We start from the raw sequence: 23,575 nt of genomic DNA on the forward strand, positions 1-23,575 counted from the left end.
GTGCTAGGAAGGGGAGAGAGAGAAAAAACAACGGTAGGATTTAAACGTGAAGCTTCCGGCCCTGAAGTGCCTAAATAAACTACTCACTTTGTTTCAAAACACTGCCGCAGGCTTTTCAGCGCAATCGAACGGACTAGGAGGGCCTAGCCACAGCCGAGCCTGTTCATATTTCAACCCCGTAACAAGAGCCCTGGCCCATTGTGGCAATGAAAGTAATGCAGTTTCCAAGAGTGACGGCTTACGTGCGTTTCGAGTGGGTTTGTACCGTGCGCCATCGCAACCGAAGCCGTTGAGCTGTGAAGTTCATTCGATTTAATCATCTCAACCTGATTCGTTCAGCGCCTTGTAGACGCGAGAGAAATTGTGTGAACGGTTTTTTCCTCCCTGTTGGAAAATAAAACATTTATCTGGACACTGAAGCCTTCTCATTAGCGTTGCACTACATTTTGTTGTCTAGAGGATATTTGTTTTGCTCTGTCCCAGACAACGTGTTTCGTTCCAGCTACGTGTTTGAGATAATCTCTCAATTTTTGCATCGATTGCTATGTCTGATTGCTCAAGCGATCCAAGCAGCAATCATCATCCTGTGCTGCGATCCGAGCAGTGCTACTTTAACGCACACCTGAACGGAGCAGATGCAGGAGAGAATGGACCAGGCGCAGAAAGCAGAAGAGAGTAGCACTACAACAGCCATCATGACAATGACGAAGTACCCCCGCCATCCTTGGATGAAGTCTGCAAACCGATTGGCAAGAACGCTGCCGGACTGTTCCCACGATAAGCCCAACGTATTTGACTGCAGAACGCAAATACTAAACAAATGAAAGTAAAATGCACACACAGTGTCTCTTGCCGCAGTGAGCAGTGAGACATTGAAGTACATTTATAATTATAATTTATTCAGCAGATTAGGAAAATGAATTCAATTCCAACGCACAAGCGCAGCGCTTCAACGGAATGGATGGATGGATGGATCAGGTAGAAAAAACCCAAACTAACTAGGTTCTAGGACCTCTCCGTTCCTTGGAGCAATGAATCACCAAGCGGACAAGTAGCCTGAATGAACAAGAATAAAACATGGGAACGCTCTTGAGCTTTTTTACTTGCTTTTATTTCTCACTTGCTATTTTCGTCTCTCTCTCTCTCTCTCTTTCTCTCTGTCTCTCTCTCTCTTCCTCTTCAATCCTCCAACAAACTCTACTGTTCGGCTAAAAGCTAGCTAAGACTTTTCTTCAATGTCTCCTTACCTTGAGCGCTGTGGCGAAAACATGAGTCTCTTCCATTCCAAGAAACAGTAAAGCAATTTTGCCCTTGTCAAACGCTCATCCCGTGAGCTTCCCTCCAGAGACTTTGGAAAGTGGGACGACTTTGGAACAGTTTCCACCACCGTGGCTTTGTGCGGCTCAAGTTGTCCCGTCCCGGGAGCACATTTAGTGTCTCCCGAACAAAGTTCCGGCAAGAGCATTGGCTGGTCGCGCAAATAAAGCCACGAAATTTAAGACGCTGGAACATCATTACCTATCGTTTGCCGACGATTAGGTGCGAACTGTATAATTCTTTTGTTACTTCTGCGCAACTTTTTCCTTTGCCATGTGAATTGTATTTAACCGCTTTGTCCTAATCTTCCTTGTTAGTATAATCTGCTGGACCTGAAGAATAAGCAGCAGCCCATATCGACTTAAGGCAATCAATAACGTTAATTAGAATGCAAGTAAAACAGAACACGCCTCGTCACTAAATACGCAGAGTTGACTAGGAGTGTCTTTTAGGCTGAAAACTCCCCGGAAGTTTTGAACACCATTTTTGTTTTCGAAGCAGATCTACTTTGAAGATCCAACAATGAACCTTGCTACTCCACCTTATTGTCTTTCCGTCGACCATCAACACAACAACAGACTGTAAAAAAACTCAATTTTAATATGTCTTTCCAATCGCAAGCTCCGAAAAACACAAATTGACATTGTTCAACCTTGTTTGCTCGAGAGACTCTTCGTCTGGCATTCAAACCCATGGAAAGGTAAGCCACTGCCCACTGAACCAACACCTTCAACGCTTCGAAAGGTGTTGATTTTTAGTATTTCATTTACTCGGCGTAACCTACACCCGGCAGGCCGGGTTCTCTTTCCCGTCCCCAGATGGCCCAAGGCCTGGACTAATCAAATTTGGTGGATTTTACTTCACTTTTTATCGCTCCACCTGGCCAGACACTTCTTACCGGTTGACTTAATTCAATTATTAATTAAACGCAAGGATTGCTGCGCAAATTGACGATGAATATTTTCCCGGGAATCAAACCGTGACCGGGCAGGCCAGGGAGTGGCGATGGCGGGAAAACTTTAAATCTCCCCGGAAACACCGGTACCCATCCGTCTATTCATTTCGGATGCAAAGGAAAATCCCATAACGCCTGATATTGTTAGAGCATTAGCACGGATGGGAGAAAATTAGGAAGCTAAAGTGTAATCCGTCCCGGGGCCAATTTCAAACAGCCGGAGTGTTCCGGTGGAGAGCAACGGGTGAGAGTTTAGCTGTTGCCATTGGAGATGGTATTTTGGATGTTTTGCTGCAAACTTCTACGCACAAGGTGTGCCAGCGACGGTTGTTTCGTACTGGTAGAAAATATCTACAAAGCGAAGCAAATCCTTTGCTAGAATCAGATGAAAGTTGGCAAGGTTTCAGGTTTCGCTCAGAATAACATTTACAAATCTTTAAGTAACAAACTGTGACTGTGAAATTGTTAATACAAGTTTCAAATGTTGAACAACAACAAGACAATAAGTAATTCATTAATGTGTAGTGGCCTTTTATCAATGTGTAGTGGCGAAGGCGATAACGGCGCCGGTCTTCACACGGCAGGACCGGGGTTCACATCCCATCCAGATCGCCTCACCGTACGCAGAGCTGACTACTTTGCTACGGGTAGAATCAAGTCACAGAGAGCCAGAAATGGCAAGTCGAGACCTCTCGAGGTTGTAGTGTCAAGAAAGAAGTAAAAGAAGTGGCCTTTTAAACGGCCTGGTTTCTTCTCCAAGTAACGCTTTGAACCCTCTAGACTGCATCATATGACCGTTGACACGATAAGGACCCTTCTAAGACAAGGTCATGTTCTTGGACTTAAAAGCCTCTTTAAGAGGTATTTTGAGAGGATGACGCTATTAAATCTTCTTCCTTGGCACTGCAACCTCAAGAGGTCTCAGCAAGCCAATTTGGTTTCGTGTGACTTAATATTACCCGTAGCTTGATAGTCATTCCTGCGTACGGGGAGGCGATCTGGAAAGGATTTGAAACCCGGTTCTACATGTTGAAGCGTGGAGCCACTGTTACGCTGTTATTCAAATGCTATTACGACCACCATGTTCATTAACAGGTGAGGCCTCTTAAACTATTTAGCGTTTGGTCTATGAGAGCCTACATGATGAAGTCTTTAGTAGACTAGACCTCTTAGGCTACAAGGTCCTTTGGTAGATGAGGCTGTTGAAGCAGTTATATAAGAAAATTTATTAAGTTATCTAAGAAAATAAGGCTGGGGGAGAGGCCTTGCAAGCCACTCTCAATATAAACGCAACGAACTAAAACTATCATATTTAGAATCGGATTCATCGATATAGACCCTTGTTACGAAACAAAACACACGATTGGAAACTCGGGACATGGAACTGCAGACCCCTCACAGCACCGGGTGAGGTGAGAGCTCGCGGCTTTGGAATAGTAGCACTTTAAGAGGTGCGCATGAATGGAATTACGGAGCACCCCTATCGCAGTGATTGCATGATCTATCAGAGCGGTGGTGAAAAGCATGCGCTCGATACGGCGTTCCTGGTCACGGGTGAGATGTGAAAGCGAGTGATCGGATGGTGGCCGATCAATGAGCGAATGTGCAGGCTGAGGATCCGTGGCAGGTTCTATCCGAGAAGAACGCAGCGCGTTCCAAAATGCTCCAGCGCGAGACCCAACATAACGTGGAAAACTATCAAAGACTGAGGACACCAGGCCTTGTCTCTTAGACGTGCTCCATAGGAGCAGGCCAAGAAAGAAGAAAAAGAGGAAAATAAGGATCTAAGAACAACGAAACCCTTCGAACTGTTATGTCTCTCCGTAGATCAGGCTGAATTGCGATCTTTTCAAGCCTCCGGATGAGAGGCGCATTCGACAACGACTATCCCTAGAACGTCGATATTCTCGAGGATACAATGTCTCAGCCTGTTGCCCATTTAAACATCCTCCACTGAATATATCCTACCATTTAAAATTAATTGTAATCGATCAATTTCCAAAAAGCTTTCCATGTGCTAAAATACACTCTGTAAACTTATGCGAACAAACTCCGGTTTGAGATGGCAAACATTTGCATTCTATTGCCAATATTAATAACGCTGATCGTTTCACTATCGAACGGAAATTAAAATTCTTCGCGTTCTACATACAGCAAACGATATGCTGTTAAACGAAAAGAAAAAGGCGATTCGTAAGTACATTATTGCCTTCATCAAATCGTTGTCAATTTCCTGTGCTTTGCAAGGCAAGCAAGAGCATCAATCGCGATAATGTACATAATCATTACGCGAATGTAACAAAATGAGTTTTCATTTCAGCAATCGTGTGGCATCATTCTTCACCTCATTTCTCTTGCATCCGTATGAGTAAAGAAAGACTTGTGATGCTTTTGATGCCAGATTCTATTCAATTTCTTCATTCCACATGCCAGTAGCTATAACAATCACACTTCGTCATGCTGGGAACGAGAACTGTCTTTAATATTCTTCCAGCTAAACACTTTAAACTCCAGCTCTCAGTGAACTTGAAATGAAAGGCAACTCGACGACTCGAGCAAACCTCGTTTCGCACCAATTAAACAAATGCCATTCCAACCATCCCAGCCCGAAATGAAGACGAAAGTCAGCACACGGTACCCCTTTTTAGTTTGAACCATTTTTAGTTTTCCCTTGATTCCTTGAGCACAAATCGAGCGAAAGTGGAGCAGTATCACATTGTGGGAAATGAAGCACAAAGCCGAAAGGCATGAAAACGTACCGCTTTGACCCGGGAACCCAGCTGAGAAATGCAGCAAATGGCAGCAAGAAATTCTCTCCACTACTTTACAATGTACCTTACGCGAGCAAATTTAGCTGAAGAATGATGTTTTTGCCTCTCGCTGTCCCTAACACGCGGGTCCTAGTGACAGCATCCGGAGGCGTCAGCAACATCAACGCTTATCGGCTGGCGGGCTAGTGGACGCGATGGTTAAGCCACCATCAAGTTCAAATGACCGAGGCTGTGTTGTGACTATCCTAGGGTCTTCTGTCTTTTGCCACTCATTGCAAGCGATTTTGCCTTCGAAAGCCACAACCCCAAAAAGACCATTAACATGCATGGCGCTGGTGCGTTGGAAATAATTTTAATTTATTTCATGCAGAGAACTCATCTTCATTTTAATTAACCGCTTGGATGCTGCCCTAGGCGCACGCTTACTTCATCTCCGTCCCTCGGTAACCTTTTCCCTTCCCTCTCCCTATCTCTCTCTCCCTCTCTTTCTCTCAGTCTGTCTGTCTGTTACAGTCTGCATACACCGACGCCCGTTCCATTTTTACCTTCCGCATTGTCCGACAGCGCTACTACATTATGCTACCATTATTTCATGTAGCGAGCGGGTCCGTGTTATCATTACCTGGTACACCAAATGGAAAACGGAATGGAAATTCGCTGGGCTTCCCATTTTTTGCTCTTGCTTCTCGTCCCGGTTGCTCCCAAAACCATGGAAGGCACGGGAGCAACACTGACCGCCATTAGGTAGTATAAATATTTATCTTCCATCAGTTGCAGGTCATATTCATGTTCGCCCTACCGCTCACGACTCAACCGACTCTGTACGGCTTCATCAAATCATCATCATCGTCATCATCTCGAAAAGCTAAGTTTAAACATTTAACTACCTGTTGAGTGCAGCCGGGTGCACCGGCCATGATTTTAAGTTTAGTGCTCAACTTTCGCAATTGCACCGCAAGGGTTCTGCTAATAGATGAATAATGAAGAAGTGAACTTTGGGGCAACTTGTGCCGAGTTTTTAATATCATAAGTACTGGTGCAAAAAGAACAAAATGAACGCTGAGTTGTTTTTTTTTTCTTTTGGTGGCAACAATTACCGCCCCAAAAACCATCCAAAAATGGACCGTTGTTGTTGGTGTCCATTTGTTGTTGTTTTTTTTGCTATTGTGCCTCCACTACTGTACCTATGTTCGCTTCACTCATGTTAATCACTAAAAGCTTTTCCCCATAACGTTTCTGCAGCGGCTCAACAGGAACGACCACAACAAAAACTGGTGGGCATTCGTATTAAAAAAATAAAACCCCATGGAAACAACAGCCCATCTTCAACTCCGTGATGAAACATCAAGCATTTAGAGATGTCTGGTTGATGGTGGGAAACAAGTTTTACGTGCACCATTTATGTCGGTACCCGACAAAACTCCGTAATCCTGTTACATCTGGCTTTTTCCTTTCGTTTTTTTCGAAGTTGCCTAACGACAACGAAGCCAGCAAAAAACGCACAACAAGAGATCTGGTAAGAATTCAAGTAGATGTAGCAAAAAGCCGGCGGACGACCGCAGGAATTTTTTTTTTTTTGAGTCGTATTCTAAGGATGGAAAATATTCTAATCCCAAAAGAATGTACCAACACACAACGAGAACGGAATTTCCGCAAGCTTATGTAGCCGTTCTAAAGATCCTCCTTTTTTCATTAAATTCTAATGAGCATAAATAATGCGTTGTCTCTACGGTCGGCCGGGGAAGATTCATCACAGTCAACGAATCTTGTTGGTACTTTGGACAACCCAACTGAAAGTAAATGTTCATTATATTGCGGAAGTTGCTTTACTGTAAACAATCCCTACAGTATCCTACTTAAGGCGTTAGTCAAGTTTTCGTATCTTGGTTTTGGAAGCTGCCTTATTCGAGACGAAACAATGATCGGCAGGGCAGTTCCTGATCGATAAATCGAATGGAAACATCCAATAGCTCCGGTATAACATTCCAGAACTGGATCCTTATCACGGGATTCTAGAAGTTGTCCTTATCATTTCTTGCTGAATTTTGTGAACATGAACAGACTACAACGCTTATTAGCCAAAGGGATATATACTCTAATATTCGATGTGAGAATTTATCAAGGATTCATCAACAAATTTACTTCGATTTGTTTCAGAATATATGAATAATTAAGATCAGGATTTGCAGGAACATTCCATGATAGCATATTTGCTCTTCAAGAAGCTTAATAGGTTTTGCCATTCAAACTCTATCCTCTGTTCCTGCTTTATTCATGCTCTACTGATCGGTTAAGCTCAGTTGTGTTGTTCGGCAACATCTCAAGCAAAACATGGAAGAACATGTAGCTCTCTGTCAATATTATGTACGCTGATGACTTTAAAGGATTAAGAAGAACATAAGAAAACACTGATTATTAAACGCAGGGGCTAAGTTTATACCAGGAAATATACATAATGGACAATCGATGTACTGGAGCTTCTTGATAAGATCAATTTCGCAATCCTTAATTTTAAGTGCCACGTAGAATGTACGAAACATGATAAATAATACACGAAAAGGCGCAAATAACCGTACGATTATTATGACAAAATAATAAAACGACTATTCAATACGATTAAGCTATGACGTACAGAGACCGACAGACAATAGAATCTCCCTTTCTCTTCTTGGCCTAACGACCTCTTAAAGCCTGCTATTTCTGGCATACTAGACTTAATGATACCACGTAATTGGATAGTCAGTTCCCACTACGGGGGAACGATCCGGATGGGATTTGAACCCCGATCCTGCCGTATGACGATCGGCACCATTATCGCATCTACCTCTAGGCCTCCCCATAATAGACAATAGAATATGGTCATCTTATTTTTTAATCGTAACCTTTAGGTAAAACGAATCAACGCAACGAATTAGTGTAAAAAAAATTCATCGTCGAATCAATCAAGAAAACGATTGATAAAGTCTAACAGTAACTGGTGGACATTTTCATGAAAATTTGTAAAAACATATTTTAAAATAAAAAAGCTTTCTCATTAAATTTAAAATTATTAAATTCATTTGTAGTTTTCGGCTTTTGTGACCCTGTATCTATTTTTTAACTATAAAACACTCCAGTTTCAAATTAAAAAACTGTCAAAAATATATAAAGATAGTTAAGATGTTGAAGATGCTATCATCAAATTTTATTTTGATTAAACCTAGTAGAAGTATCGAAGGTAATAGTCTGAAAATTGGATATAGGAAAAGTATTATTCTACAGTCCGTAACTGTAAGTGCCAGGACTGTTACGGTAATGTTGATATTGATGTTGATTTTAGAAATGATTTAGAACATTTGGGAGGAGCTAGATAGAACAGTGCAAACCTTATTATAGGCAACCGGTTGTATACTGGTTCATCAGAGAGAACCCTTATTTATAGTTCCCAAACTTGTCTTTAACGATCAAGCACAATATTTAACCGACAACCTTGCTAATGCACTTTACACAAATTCCCAAAATCCTGTTAACATAACTAGCTTCTACAGTAACAACGATAAACCACCACCAAAGTGTCCGAAACTGTTTCACGTATGTGCTGTTCTTAATCCTCCACGTTTTAAAGGCATTAGCCAGCGAACGTCAGTTATAATACCTCGCGGAAGTGAGAGTCGCCATTAAAGCTTCACCGGGCAAAAACTATCCTCCACCATGGCCACGAAAGTTTGCTCCAAAACTCCAAATGACAAAGTTGCTTACACGGTGCACGCGTACCCCCGTTACCAGTACCCGGTGCATTTGCAAAAGAGAGATCCACCATCGAACTTTGACAGCTCTATTTCGGCCAGCCCCGACTCGTACTCGCACCAGCCAGTTAATCAGGATTTACAACGATCGCTTTACACAGGCGAACGAGTTTCCGGTCCATAGCGAACACAAACAAAAAATGCAAGCACATTCCTAGCCAAAAGCGTTCGCTTACCTTCCGTTGGTCCGATGCACGTCGTGTTGGTGAGGGAACAGTTGACGGCCAGGCCCGCCGTATCGTTGCCGTACGTACCGTTGGCGTTGTAGAAAATGGCCCCTATATCCTCGGCTAGCAGCTCGAAAACGCTGCCCCGCGACCCAGTACCGTCGCCGATGGGCGATTCCAGTGAATCGTTGTACGGTGCCGGATCATCGGCGTAGTACTGGTCGGTATCGTTGGTGGTCGCCGCATTGGTGGTCGCGTTGCTAGCAGCCACCGATGGGATGCGCACGGTTGGTGGCGGTGCGGTGTCCGGTGGTACCCGCACATCCAGAACGGTGTCATTGTAGACGCTCTCGCCAAACAGCCGGAAGTAGTCGGGCGAGTCCCAACCACCGCCCCAGCTGAGGGACGTTTCGTTCTCAACCGACGGCATCATGGCGTCTGCAATTACGTCAATCTCTCACTCACGCGCCTTCCCACTCTCTTTCCCTCTCACCCTGGAGCAGTCAGTCGATGGACGATGGAAGCCGGAACTGTTGTCTAGAGATACGACAATAGTTATGACTCTGGTGTCTGCTGCCGCTACTGCTGAGACACTGATTTCAGAGCCGTAATTCCATTTGACCACCCCATGGGAACAGCTCCTTCGATGGAGTGTACGGTCCGACAACTTCCCTTATTAATCCATTGCAATGGATGGGTTCCGTTCTGGCGAGGTTCTTTCTGACGCTGCTTTCTGAGGAACAGAAACAAGATAATGCACAACGAGGCTGGCTCGTTACGAAATGAGTTGTTCCCGGTTGCAATACGGCCGTCAAAGTGTAGTTGCGCCCAAACACGTTACACGGGACTCTTCTGGCCGGCTCATACTCATACTAGACGACGATCTATTTGCCGCAGTTCTTCACTACCACCTCACCTCAACCGTACTCCGTTCCTCATTATTGCAGCTCCGTAAACAAACAACACGAAATACGTTCAATTACTCTACTTGAGCCTCCATTTTATGCTCAACAAATGTGGTCCTTATGGATGACTGAGCTAGCCCGCACTAAAGCTGCAACTCTCACTGCAACAATACACTCACTAGCACGCTCCCTGGGCACAGAATTTCTCTACATCTTCCTTCCCACACTCAGGACTCAAACTGATGCAACAGGTGCGCTAATGCTTTGTTTATGCCACCGCCAAACCGCACTTGGCTGCACCGCGGGCAACACATTCATATCGCACAATCACACTGCTTTCGCCTCATCAAAAGCCCATCATTGCCGGTCTTCGTTCACACAACAAAACACCACTGAATACATCCTTTTGAGCTGCAATAAAATACAGACACTCATGTTAGAAAATTCACTACACATTTTTAATGCTAATTTACACGGTTTTTTCTCTAAAAAAATATCAAATTTCATAGCCCAGCACTGGGTATAAAACAGAAGCACCGGAACAACCACAATTAACTGCTAATTATGGCATGCAGTTTTTATCCGATCTTCATCCACCATCGATGGCATGTTTCGGGGACGTCGTTTCATCCGATAAACTGCCGGATGCAAAGTTGCATTTTGGGATCCACCTTTTTCGATTGCCGTCATGAGGTAAGTCAAAAAAACCCTGCTGGAATTATGCGCCTGTGTGTTAAATTACTGTGCCTGGCACATTTCTGTCCACTGTACGGGTGCACGGGTGACGAACGGCTGTAATAATTGCGACATTTAATCTGATTTAACACTTCTCACATTTCGCACACTTTACAGAAAAGAGAACTGAGAAGCGCCTTAAACCGAACTGCTCTTTTTGCTGCTGTATGTGTATGCAGTAGCGCTTATCCGACACGGGTGTATTATATTTTAATTAATCGCATCGCAAAATTGCAATGATCAGTTTTCGATTTTTTCCTCCCATTTCGTAGGCGAAGCGTGGTTCTGACGATGATATAAATCCTGTCTGATGCCTGACCACAATCCTGTTGCTCGGTGATCATTTTTCGTGGGAAGCTGTAATAAGCTTTATCTGGAATGGTAAAACAAAGGAGAAGGGTAAAAGTATGCATTAATGTTTAATTCGATTTCCATGTAAGATAAAGCCGTTCAAGGTGAGGTTTCAGAATGTTCCGAAATGTGTTCACCTTTTGTTATCACTCTGTTACTACTTTTTGTTTGTGATGCACTTTTTTCTTCCCAAGAACCCGAATTATTACTTTTACTCTTCTGATTAGTTGCAGCATCTTCCGGGTGCAGAAACTTTGAGCGATTGTCATAAAACGACAGTACGAAAGCATCCCGCATGAATTGTAATGGACAAAGTTTTACTCGCCGTTAAACAAACTCGCCGCTTCGTAATGGATTGCAAAGAAATATTTAAAGAAACGAAAAGCTGATCTTTCATCTGCCATCAGAGAGAGGGAGAGAGTACATGGATTTTCGCTCACCCACTCACTCATTCACTGATGAAAGACTTGTAATTTAACTCAGCCACAACTTTGGACATTAAATTATGATTCCGAATTAAATATGTCATGCCTCCATTGACTACCACAGTCACAGCTCTTCCGCAGCGCTTCGAAAAAATGGCTCAAGCCAGCGAAGCGAACCACAACTTTCACTATCCACCTTAAGCGTACCGGCGGCTCCCCTAAAACCCACGGTAACAGTCATTACAACTGTCGACAAAGTTCTGTATTTCCCGGTTCGTTCGGTTGTCGTTGAGGATGGAATTGGAGGCGAAACTTAACCGTGCGAAAACCAACCGTGCGAAGGATTTTCCGACCCACGCATGGAGGAAAGTTGTTTCGTTCGTTCGTTTACACTACACACACCCCGGTCGAACAACTTTGGTTGATTAATACGTGTCGCGATCGGAGCATCGGTGGCTTAAGGTTAGCAATAAAACTAGGCGAAAAAGCATAACAAGGTTCAGGAGCTAGTATGACCCAGTACAAATTTCGCATCTCTAGAATAAAGTAAATTATTTTTATGTGTTTCATGTTGTCTTGGTGTGCATCTTTTCGAGAAGCTCCTTGAAAATACTTTTGAACATCCAAAAGCTTCAAAGTATTTACGGACAAAAGAAAAAGGCCATCTTATTTAAAAAGTCGTGATATTAAGTTTATGATGCCAATTTTCTATAAATCAACTGACTTTTTTTGTAGGATTTTGTTTAAAATGATGGAATGATGATCCTAGCTGTGGATCCACCGAGATACCAATTCTGATTATCTTTAAATATTTTCGTGAATTTCATGACCCAAACAATGTTAAACTACAAAACAAACTTGATGAAAAATCGATTTAAAATTCAAGCAAGTTTTTCACAATTTTTTACAGATCGAGGAGATTTTCTATTTTCAAACTTCCTGATATGTTTTTGAAAAGAATGTTTTTTTTTCACAAAATTTCTTTAAGGTTTTTTTAATTTTCCCTCAACCCATGGCTATTAGCAAACATAATTTTAATTATGTAGAAAGTTAATTAACTTCCAGAGAATTTCATTCAATAATGCTTTTGTCAAAGGTTAAATTAATACTTTTAATACGATTTTCTACTTATTTGGAAATGGCAACATAATTTTCGAGATACTTGTTCTAAATAAGCCACTGAATGACGGTAGAGATTTTGGTCTTTCATGCCTGGTACCTTTCACCGGGTTCCATACGGGTCGTTCTAACTCAGCAACTAATGCCTATCGGACTACGTGGTAACAATAAGTCTCCTTAGTAATTCGAGTGTCTTCATTACCTAGAAGGTTGTTCAGTTGAAAAGAGGAATATGAAGCTAGAAATGATAGTCCAGCAACTCTGGAGGTTGTGAAACCCAGGAAAAATAAAAATAAACATACATCCATCACACAACTTATGTTTCTACCAAGATAAAGCGATATTATTTTAAAACTTTTTATCTTGCTGATTATATCAATAGTAAATCTTTTTGATTTTTTTTAAATTTCAGAAACGCACTATCAGTTAACTCTGTTTAAAGCAAACAATCAAATATTCGGCATCGGTACAGTTTCACAGAACTCCTTGTGTCCATCTCATTCACCTGTGCTCGTTAAGCTCTGTTGAATCGTCATTCAGCACGACTTTTAACTCTCAAACACGCTACAATTTGGTTTCCGGCAGGTAATAATCTCATCACCACTACATCCAATCAGCAGTCAAATGCTTCCGAACATATAAATCCTTTTTTCCAGAAACTATCTTCATAAATTTATTCTTTTGCATTATTCACATTCTCTTGGAAAAACGAGCTCGCGCTGCTATATTTCATCGCGGCATCGAACACGGTGAAGCGAACACGGTACAACTTTCTGTTGGAATTCCCTTCTGTTGGTTGGAAAGTTTTGTGGAAGCGCTCCGTACTCGAAGAACAACCCTGGCGGGAAGCTGTACCAGTGTCTAACTTCTTCCTCAAAGCTCTCAACACGATTCTGAACCCAACCAACTTGCACTGTGCGTTAGACTTGGGGGCGAAAGTTAAAGCAAAACCCCGAACACGGGTACCGTACCGGGTCGCTTCCCGCTATACGGGCTAGTGTCACGGCTTACGTTAATAGTAAGCCTTCTTTGCTCTGATGCTGTTTGAATTATGGTTTAAAGTTTTGCCTTCCTTCGGCACTGCATGGAGCCGTCCCCGGGTGGCGTCACAGACGCGGCAATTAACATGCAAGCGCTGCGCAGAACTGACCGGCCAAAAAGTTCTTTGTCGACCGGGAACTACACTCTTACCGTTCTCTACCCTGATAAATGTGTACACGTGATAGCCTCCAGCGCTCGTGTGGTGGAAGTAAAAAGAAGAAAAGATGTTCGCTTTTTCCTGAGTAAAAGGTGATCTACAGGTTGCTCGGTCTAACTGGCACGGTCGACCGACGGCATCGCCGCGAGCTGACAGGATACACATTTTACCGTCCCTTTAACAAAGCTCCCTCCGCGAAGGGGGAGCTAGCAGCAACGTGTTGCCTTATCCGGTTATTCTTTATGTTTTTATAGTGTTGTTTTTTTTTAAATTGCAACTGCACGATGCATAACCTTCCATTGCAATGCAGCCCCGTTCCGTTTGAGGCACGATAGTCCCCAGAACTCTCCATCGCTCTCCTGTCACCGAACTGTCCAATCTATTCAGCCGCTGAAAACGATGTGCACTCTAATGCACAGCCCTTGAAGACTATCCCGCGTACCCGCGTATACTGCTACGTAATGCAGGTACGAGCACTTTTCTACCATACCCAAGGAGCCCCAGGAAGGGAAAGTGCAACGTGACACGCCATCGTCGTTGGCTAGATTGTAGGTTATGTTGGTAAGTTTGTGCTCACCGGCACAAACCCTCCCCAAGGCAGGGATGCAGACAATCCTTCCACTTCTCGAGCGCATGAAGCGGTGCCGGCTTTGAGTGGGAAAGCCGAGGAAGCGACCATGTACGCGGCCCGCAACATTATCCGGGGTTGAGATCCGGGCAGAATAATGCTGACACGTGAAGAAAGCATAACTACACCGGTCCTTCCCACCTCACCGTCACGCACCCAGGTCCAAGGACCGATCCAACCAACTACTCTCTACCACGAATAGCACTTCGCATTAAATCCTGCCATTGGCATTATGGCACCCGGTTTTGTGGCCGTACCTTCCAGAGAATCAATCGTACCGTTGGTTAGTACTCAGTTCGCTGACGACGTTAATTGAAATATCGTTTTACCACCTGCACAGTAAGAGGGGCCACAGTTCTATGCGCCCGTCTTGCCGCTACCATGTTGGCGAAATGGGAAGTCATTAACTCAACTCCACTCGCTCGTCCAACCAGTCGCGGTCGATTTTGACAAGGAGCATTAAATTTTTATGACACGTGCTAATTTTCTCACCAACGAGGCCCAGTTCCTTACGCAATCTTCACTACACCGTGCGATGCCTAACGATCGTTTCCGTCGGCGACAAGTGCCGACAGGACCGACACTGCTCAAAACCGAATGTCGTCGGAGGGCGGGCAAGTAGAAAGCTAGTCGGTGAAAGCTGAAATTCTTTGCCCGGTGAGTGACATTTTCTCCAAAAACCACACTCCCCCCTGCCAGAAAATTCAGCCTCCAAGGAGCGAAGCAATAACGGCAGCACATTCCATTCCGGCTGGGACTGTGTGTATGTGTATGTGTGTGTGTGTGTGTGTGTGTGTGTGTGTGTGTGTGTGTGTGTGTGTGTGTGTGTGTGTGTGTGTGTGTGTGTGTGTGTGTGGCTACGAGAGGTTTACATACCGTACTTGTGAAGTATACACCAGTTTCAAAGCACACTGTGTCCTTCGGCAAACGAACCCAATCTACTGTGCCACGAAACTCACGCACTTCGACTATCAAAGGCTGAGGGTTTTGGGAAAGCTGTGCACAACATTCCAGCCGGGCGAGCTGGTCCTCTCGATCCAATGCCCTGCACGAACGCTCCATGCATTGCATCTTGGCGTGAGCGTTGCGTAATGAAGCGCATCAAATTTGACGCCTGACAGTACCGCTCGGTATGAGACTTCTGTGCATTTTTTGTCCTTCTTTCTTGTTGCTCCAGACGGTAAAAACATCATATAGTAAAGTGGGTGTGTCTACCACACTGCTTCCTCTTCCTCTTACTAAATTTGTTTGTTGCGTTTGATCGTGGGCGCAAGCAAAAGATATCAATGTATCGTGACACATAACCATTCAATTATGCTTGACTAACGAACGGTACGAGGCATGCGAAGGAATCGGCATTAGCACGCATCAATTTACTTGAAGTGGCAGAAATCCCGGAATTTGGCACCGATTCGCCAAATAGAATTTCTTAAAAATGATACGTTGCGTTTCGATGTTTATGTCTTTTTTTTCTGAAGCTATTATGCCAAAAAACCTTCTGTTGCATACACATCACTTACTAACGAAAGGTGATTTTCAATAAGGGTTTTTGCCTATATAGGTGTTCGTCCTATATTTAGTATTGAACTGAGGTCAGAGTCCCAAATACTCGATAGAGGACTCCGAGAATCTGCAAATCTTAACCGATACCTACAACAAAAAACAAACCCTAGTAGGAGGAACGCATGACTGAACGCATAATGTGCTCATAGTGTACCTGTAGTTGGGAAACTGAATTACCAGTTCATGTTTCTCTAGAACGTTATCACTCAAGGTTAATTTCACACTGACACTCGTAAGGTTCAAAGTCTTCTTTTTTCTGCCTATTTGGCTCTTCAACTTCCAGAGGCCTTGGTCTGTCTTTCCATGACTTTATTTTACACAAAATGGACCAACCCAATAAAAACTGGCAAGTCTAACATCCGTAAAATGCGTTAACATTGTACTTGCTTTAAAGTTTCATCATCAAACGTGTAAACGTGGCAAAGGTCAGGGAAACTCTTTAAAAACCTTACACATATTGAAAAAAATGAACAAATAAAATTGACCAACTTACAACTCCAAGACCCAGAGAGAAAGTTACTGATATTTTTTACACTTTCCTAGTATGATAGAGCAGACCCCTTTCCTTACACGTGATGTCGTAAACGTAGACGAGCCCTATCAATCTGGTATCTTAGCCACCTTAGACGCCAACGCATATTAGCCTAGACTTCTTGGACGCTGTCGAAACTTGGGCGAAACTTGCTGGACACCGACATATTTGTTGGTCGCACACTTTGTCAAACACGTGAATGTGTTGGCTTACAGGTAAAGGTTCCAAAATGCAACCTTTTCGAGTTGACGCTGATTTTAAAATTATTCAAGATATCAGATTCGTAAAGGGCTGTATATTTCCCCGAAGTATGTTCCAGAGGCTGAAACGATAGTAAAGCCGGTGTGGCCTTGATGTGGTAGGTTACGTTTCACAGAAACTAGTTATGATAGGCCAGTAGACCACGTAGAACCACAGAAGAAGAAGAATAACATGCTTACCACGTGCATTCAGTACGGGCGCACTTCCCTGAAGTTCAAAACTTTGTCCTAAGGTTGAAAGAGCGGCACATGTCGTGTGTGACATTGGACCCAAAAATAGCTGTTATAAACATAAAGTTTTAACCAAATGATTAATGTTCCACTTGCAGTGCGTAGCTTTCCGAGCCTTTAAATGATATTACCCTCATGCGAATCCCCTTAACTCTGTTGTAAAACACACGTGAAAGCTTTGCAAACGCGTCTTTATTCTTAATATCCATCATAGAAAACTGCTTTAATGTTCATGCAACTATGCAAAATGTTTTAAGGCATGATGTACAGAACTATGTATGAACTTTGGATTTGTTCTTCATTCCGACAACTTAGGATACAACACTCTTCTACGTCGACGGAAAAAGGTATTAAATTATGGTTCGCTTAACTTGTTCGCAGATTTTCTCCTACTTTATGGTCAGCTGTCTTGAGGAGTCTTCTCGAGGATTTGCACCATCATGATTAATGAGTTCCACCAGCATGCCTGGCTGACAGGCCGGACGGCAGCCACAACCATTGCTTCACGAACATCCACGCTTGGATGTGGCTCGTAGCATATCGTGCCTATCCAATACTGGATGTACGCATCGCTACGTTCAATCACGTAAAATTCGGTGCTCTGATTTATGTGTACCTTATCAAATGAAACTTGCGCTCCGCTTACACGCTGAGATACTTTTCCCGCCTCATTTCCCGCCATTTCTCACGCGCAAAGGCTATCTATTCGTTCAATATCTTCCACGCTTCGTGAAGATGAAGGGCGTACCAAAAAGATGAAGTTTTTAAAACAAAAATTCCGAAGAAACGATAATGCCTTCAACTGTTTGCAACGCCGGCTCAAGCTGTTCAATTCTACCGCAACGACCGGCTTTGACTGTCCTTCACGTTTGACAAATGGCCCCTTCCTTAGCACGATACATCCAGCTCAAAGCAAAAAGAGTATCGCACTACACCGTAAATGATATGGCGAGTTTTCACGCTACGGAAGTGAAAATGCGCTCAAGCAATTAAATAAATTGCGCCCGAAAGCAGCACCGAGCAGTACCGCTGGCCAGCTGATGTCGAAGGCAACATCCCTTCCAGCCACTCGAAAGCGAAGGTGGCAATCCCTTTTTCTGAAAAGTTCAAATGGCGAAAGCTTCACGAGACCTGCCCGCTTTTGGCTGGTGTTTTCTTTTGCTTTTGCCTCCTCTTCAAAACGTCCCTATTGGGCAAGATTTGGGTCGAATTCAGGCCCTCCACTACATTACACTTTCATGTTAAAGTGATCAATGCATAAAGCCGTCAGCCGTCTTGAAGATATTTAATATCGTAAAAATTCCTGCACGCTCTTCAAAAACATGACTAGGCATCAGGTTACACATCCAACGGGAACCCCAGGCATAAAGTTTCAATCATCCTTAAAGTGTCCAATATTGGAGAGCATAGTTTGAAATGCTTGCTTTATTAAAAATCCGTCCCAGTTCCGGTGCGGATCCAGCTCAACTTATACATTGCCAGGAATGTAAAGGGAAAATTCTACATTCCCTGGCGTCACTCCACATCCCGGTGACATGGTTCGGAAAGCGGATCCCAACGGATTCACCATGACAACGACCAGAACTAGTTTTACATATGTATGGCCTTCCATCATCATCAACCCTTGCCTGCCGTGTTTTTCGGTGGACGAATGAGCCCTTTTTCCTGCTTTGCGTTTGATGCGAAGGCAAGTTTTACTGACTGTGGCCTTGCTGGCGACTGAACTTGATGCTTGCAGTTGCTTACCTCACTGCAACTACTTTTCCATTTCCTTTCTTGAGCTAGGGATGCAAATGTCAGCATACAAGATTGCTCAATGTTGCTCATGAAACCTCCTTAATAACCAAAACCACTGTAGAAAGATCGAAGAATATTACTAGCCTATTAAATTCTTTAAACAAATCAACTATTTTCCATACACTACTCAAACTTATGCAACATCAAACTGAACCTCCTGAGCTGTACATCTTCAATCCCTGCCGCTTTTCGCCCGCTAGCACTCCAACGCTCAACTTCCCCGAAGAAAACTTTTTAATTTATTTACAATCTTCAGCGCATAAATGAGCAATTGCTTGCTCGATAGCCTCTTCTCCCATCCAGAAACGAGTCATCTTACAGCTTGCAAAAAAGCGCAATCTCCTGTCGAACGGGAAGGACGTGACCCGTTGCAATCATGCATCCCCGCCAAAGGTGCGGATGAAACCTGGCAAACCAGAGTTTTCAAAAATATCTGCCAACATCGAAAGCATCATCATTTGCTAAAGATGGTTTCAGGTTTTCTCTATTTTTTGCTTTTCCTCTGTGTCTGCAGTTCGGTTTCTTCATCTATATGGAAGCCAATGAAATGTCGCTGGGCCGGAAACAACACGAGAAACGAGGCAGCGGACCCGACGAGCCATGCAGCAGCATCGAGGAAAATTTGCATTTGCATCATTTCTATTTCACCGTTGCGCGTGCCTTGGTATGCGCCCGATTCCGCCGCTTCAGAACTTGCCGGAATGTTGATGTATGAGGTTCATTTTAACTATCTTACCACGATCATCAGCCTCGCGTGTCTCTTTAGCCGATATCATTTTCCCTCTCATAGTGTCCTTGTTAGTTCACTTCCTAGTTCCACTCTTCTCGCATCAAAACAGAAGGCAGCAAGAGCATCCTGGCGGGTTTGCAGGAACGGCCATCTCTGTAGATGGATGGGTTTTGCATTTGATCATTGCACGCCTGCTTATCTTGCTGACGGATCATTTTCCGTTTTTGGCGTATTCTTGCTCACGAAACTCTGTGGCTTCCTTACGTTCGCTTGCCTACAGGAGCTTCTTCCGGGTTCCAGGTTTTCTTCCCGTGTGTCTACGTTTTTTGTTTGTTTATACTCGCTTCAATTCGGTGCCTGTGCTTTTGATTTGAGCAAGCCACCTCCGTTCACATACCTTTTGCACCTTATCGTTCACTTAACGGAAAATTTCCCATTAGCAATGCACGCGACAAGCAGTCGTTCCGTCGCATTTTCCGTACATAATAAGCGGGCCAGCAGATGAGGAAAGCCCGAGGAATCCTGGGTACTATCTGCGGTGATGTGACCGAAAGTCATTGCCTTTTATTTCGTTCCTTCCGTACGGGACCCAACTTATCGCTAATGGTGTTAGGTACAATGGAAGCATTTCACAAGAAGATGTCCTGTCCCGAATGAGTTTCTTATTTTCTCTTTTGCTTCAGTTCAAACCGCTTCAGATTTCACATACTCAGCCATTTTTTTCTTTCGTCTTTTACTCAAGACTTGCCGCATATATAAACACGCATTATTCGAGCCTGTTAGCTGCGGTGAACCGGAAAGCGAACCTTTAAACTTCCTAAAGACGCGTAGATCCTTGCGCCCTTGCGCTTGGCTCTGTTTTGCATCGTAATCGACCTCATCATCGGTCTTAACAGCTCCCAAAACCGGAGGTGCTCCAACAAAATACGTTCCCCAGTCCCCAACACATGCACACACACACACACTCAAAGCTTCCAGTACGGTAGGTACCTTCCATACTCTTTCCATTGCATTAACACACCCGTGAAGGTACGCAAACATGCATAAGATATAAGAAAAGGGATTCGTTTTTCCATATTCTTCCTTGCTATTCTTTCTTTTTTCGGTTGCTCTTATGCTGCCACGGTCTGTCCGCACACTCTCGCACCCACCCGCACATTCCTGCCGCCGGGAAAGCTCACTTTTCCTTTTTGAAGGATAGGGACACACCTAACCGTGCCCCGGTTCCGCAACAAACCACCCTGTCGAACGACTACTAGCTCTGTTTGGTCGGTCATGAATATAAAACTATTTTGCCAACCCACTCACAAACGACGACGACGAGAGCCCCGGCATACGAGCGAACGAGCCTGCCGATGAAATTATGTTTCTTTTCATTTCTAAGCCAATCACTCCCGCCCGGGCGTCGAGAGGCCGACCCTTTTTCGTTTCGACCGATTGTCCTGAGACCCGGGTCCAGCATCGGCGCGTAGGCCGAGCAAAGGCACACGAGAAAAGTCAGCATTTTTTGCACCTTCCCATCTTTGCGTGTTCGCTCTTCTACGCGTAAGTCCATTTACTTGTCCGTACGACTTACCGCACCGGGAGCAGTAGCAGCAGCACAAAGTGAAAATTCCATAACGAACAGAAAATTCACTCCTCCCCTCGCTTCCGATATTTGCCTGTCGCGCCCTGCCCCCCCCCCCCACCCCCTCAAAATTCCTCCCACACCCCCGGACAATCTTTGGTGGGGTGGAGTTTGGAATTTGAAAAGATGCTCCCTCCCGTTGTAACCTTTCACCATCACCACCCGCATCGTTGTGTCTCGTTTGGGGATCCGAGATTCCGACGTATCGACGGTTGAGTGTTTCTTGTCTTATGTGAGAGGCCTGCGTCTTCTCAGAAGTCAAAAGCTCGAGCCCGAGAATAGCTTCATCAGGTCCGGCCTTGTTGCCTTCCTTCGTTCGTCGGTCGTCCGTGAATTTGCACGATGAATTGTTCTTCGTTACGCTCATCCACCAGCGCGCGGACATCCACTTGACGTCCCAGGAGAGCAGGAACCATAGTCCGTTCGTCCGTCCCTTTAATGGCGACGCTCTCCAGGGCAAACGATCGCATATTTTAATGTACTTTTCAAGCTTAAACTAGCGAGCGCTGGCAGTGGCTTTCGTACCGTTTCAAGTACCGGTTGAAAGTCTTTCAACAAGGTAAATTAGTTATATTGTGTTTGATTGTTTTTTTTTTTTGGTTTCGACATCAAATAAAGACCGCTTTTTGAATTGCGCTTAGCGTAAATAATCTTTGTTCAGATCCGGTATGTATTCGTATCATTTGCATGAAGTTCATCGTGGTTGCTTATTTAGATCAATGGCAATCTCAATAATGGCGACTAACAATTAGGGATAAATAGATTTGCATAAAGCAAAATGGGCAAAACACCTGTTGCGAAAGCATTTATGGTCCCAGTACTCACATAAGCCTGAATGCCGATATAGCCTAGCTTTGAGAAATGGACTCTGTCCAACATTGACGAAGGCATGCTGGCGGTGTTTCAAAGGAAGACGTAATGAAGGATCTCATCCGGACCGCCTCTCCGTAAGCAGGGCTGACTACTTTGTTATGGGTAAAAATCAACTTACTTCAAGTAGTATGTGGCGGAGTCTGACTGACTAACTGAACTGATTATTCAGCTACGGGTAAAATCAAGTCAAAGTAAGTCAAAACTGAAAGGTCAAGACCGTTCGAGGTTAAAGTGCCAAAGAGAAGAAAACGATGTGTGGGAACCACAAGAGAGGAGTCCATCGTATGACGAGTGCTACGAGCTATACCGTGATATCGCTATCGCGCTAAGGGTAACACTCTTCAGGTTCCGATGAAGTAGCCTTGTCATGTGATTGGCACCGGACAACCTAGTCTCTTAAGTTGTTATAGGCCGTCATCATGGCCTAGTTGATCCAAACTGAGCTGAAGTGATGGCGTTGATGCGTTCGACAGACAAGTCGGCATTTTGAATTGGCACTAGACCCAAAGCGGTTTTGAGGATTTGAGGAAATTAAGGCGTGTTATCTATATCTTCGCTGGTTTCAATTGAAAATAACCTCTTCCTCGACTTGTTAATCTACTTTTCCAATATCTAATGATTGCTAAGAGCTATCTCTCAAAAGATTACCATTTTACTTTGAATTGGTAAGTGGTTTCAGATAAAACGAATTCCAAATGATCAATTTTAAAGAGCTAATTTAAAAACCTCTCATATTTTCGGGTGATTTGGTAACCAAGGCGATAACGGTATCGATTTTTACATGGCAAGACCAGGGCTCCAACCCGTTCCGCCCGCCTTCCCGTACGCAGGACTGACTACCCAGTTACGGGTGAAACCAAGTCAAAGAAATCAGAAATGACAGACCGAGACCTTTCGAGGTTGTAGTGCCAAGGATGTTCAGAAGAGCAAAACATTATATTATCCTTAAATTTTCATAATTTGAACAAATGTTTACATTAATCTTACTATGATGAGGTGACAACAATATGGCCTGCATATCACACTAAATCGATAGATTCAATGCCTAATAAGGTTAACGTTTTAGCTCTGGCCCTTCTACCAAAGCCAGTGATCATACTGCCCAAACAGCGGTATTATTTTTGCTTGTCAAAAGCTTTTACTTGCTAATTATTACCATCCGCTCTTTAGCGAACCAGGGGAAAAGAAGCAAAAAAATAACACACAAACAAACCGGACGACCGGCACGTCGCACCGAAATGGCTAAAGGAATCATCATACTTAACTGTCCCTTTTTTCACCCGTCAACCACTTTTTAACGCCACATCGAGCACGGCAAGCGAAGTGAAAAATGTCTATTTATAATTAATTATGGCGCTCGTCCTTACCGGCCAACGCATTTCGCTTGGCCAGTCGTCGAGAATCTATCAGAGGCGGGTGCAGCCGGTACGGCTCAAATTATGCGCACAAAATCTGTGAAACCAGCCACTTTCCGCCACAAAATTATTCCCATTCCTTGCTATTTTAATGGCGCGAATCGCTTCACCTACCTACTGTGGACCTTGGGAATATATACTTTCATTCCATGCGATTCGTGTCGTTTCTCGGGCTGCTACCTTTCACATCG

General features: G+C 43.9%; 1 protein-coding gene across 3 annotated transcripts in view; it reads right to left on the reverse strand.

Annotated features, from left to right (window-relative positions):
- The window catches only part of LOC118506342 (dopamine D2-like receptor), a 169,166-nt gene that overhangs the window by 121,295 nt on the left and 24,296 nt on the right, over positions 1 to 23,575 (reverse strand). For all 3 annotated transcript variants that reach the window (XM_036043327.1, XM_036043326.1, XM_036043325.1), the window contains exon 2: positions 9,005 to 10,311. In XM_036043327.1, coding sequence (XP_035899220.1) covers positions 9,005 to 9,428 — 424 coding nt within the window. In that variant the 5' untranslated portion in view covers positions 9,429 to 10,311. The remainder of the gene's footprint in view (positions 1 to 9,004; positions 10,312 to 23,575) is intronic.

The sequence above is a fragment of the Anopheles stephensi genome, chromosome 2, assembly GCF_013141755.1.
Source record: "Anopheles stephensi strain Indian chromosome 2, UCI_ANSTEP_V1.0, whole genome shotgun sequence".
Lineage (NCBI taxonomy): Eukaryota > Metazoa > Arthropoda > Insecta > Diptera > Culicidae > Anopheles > Anopheles stephensi.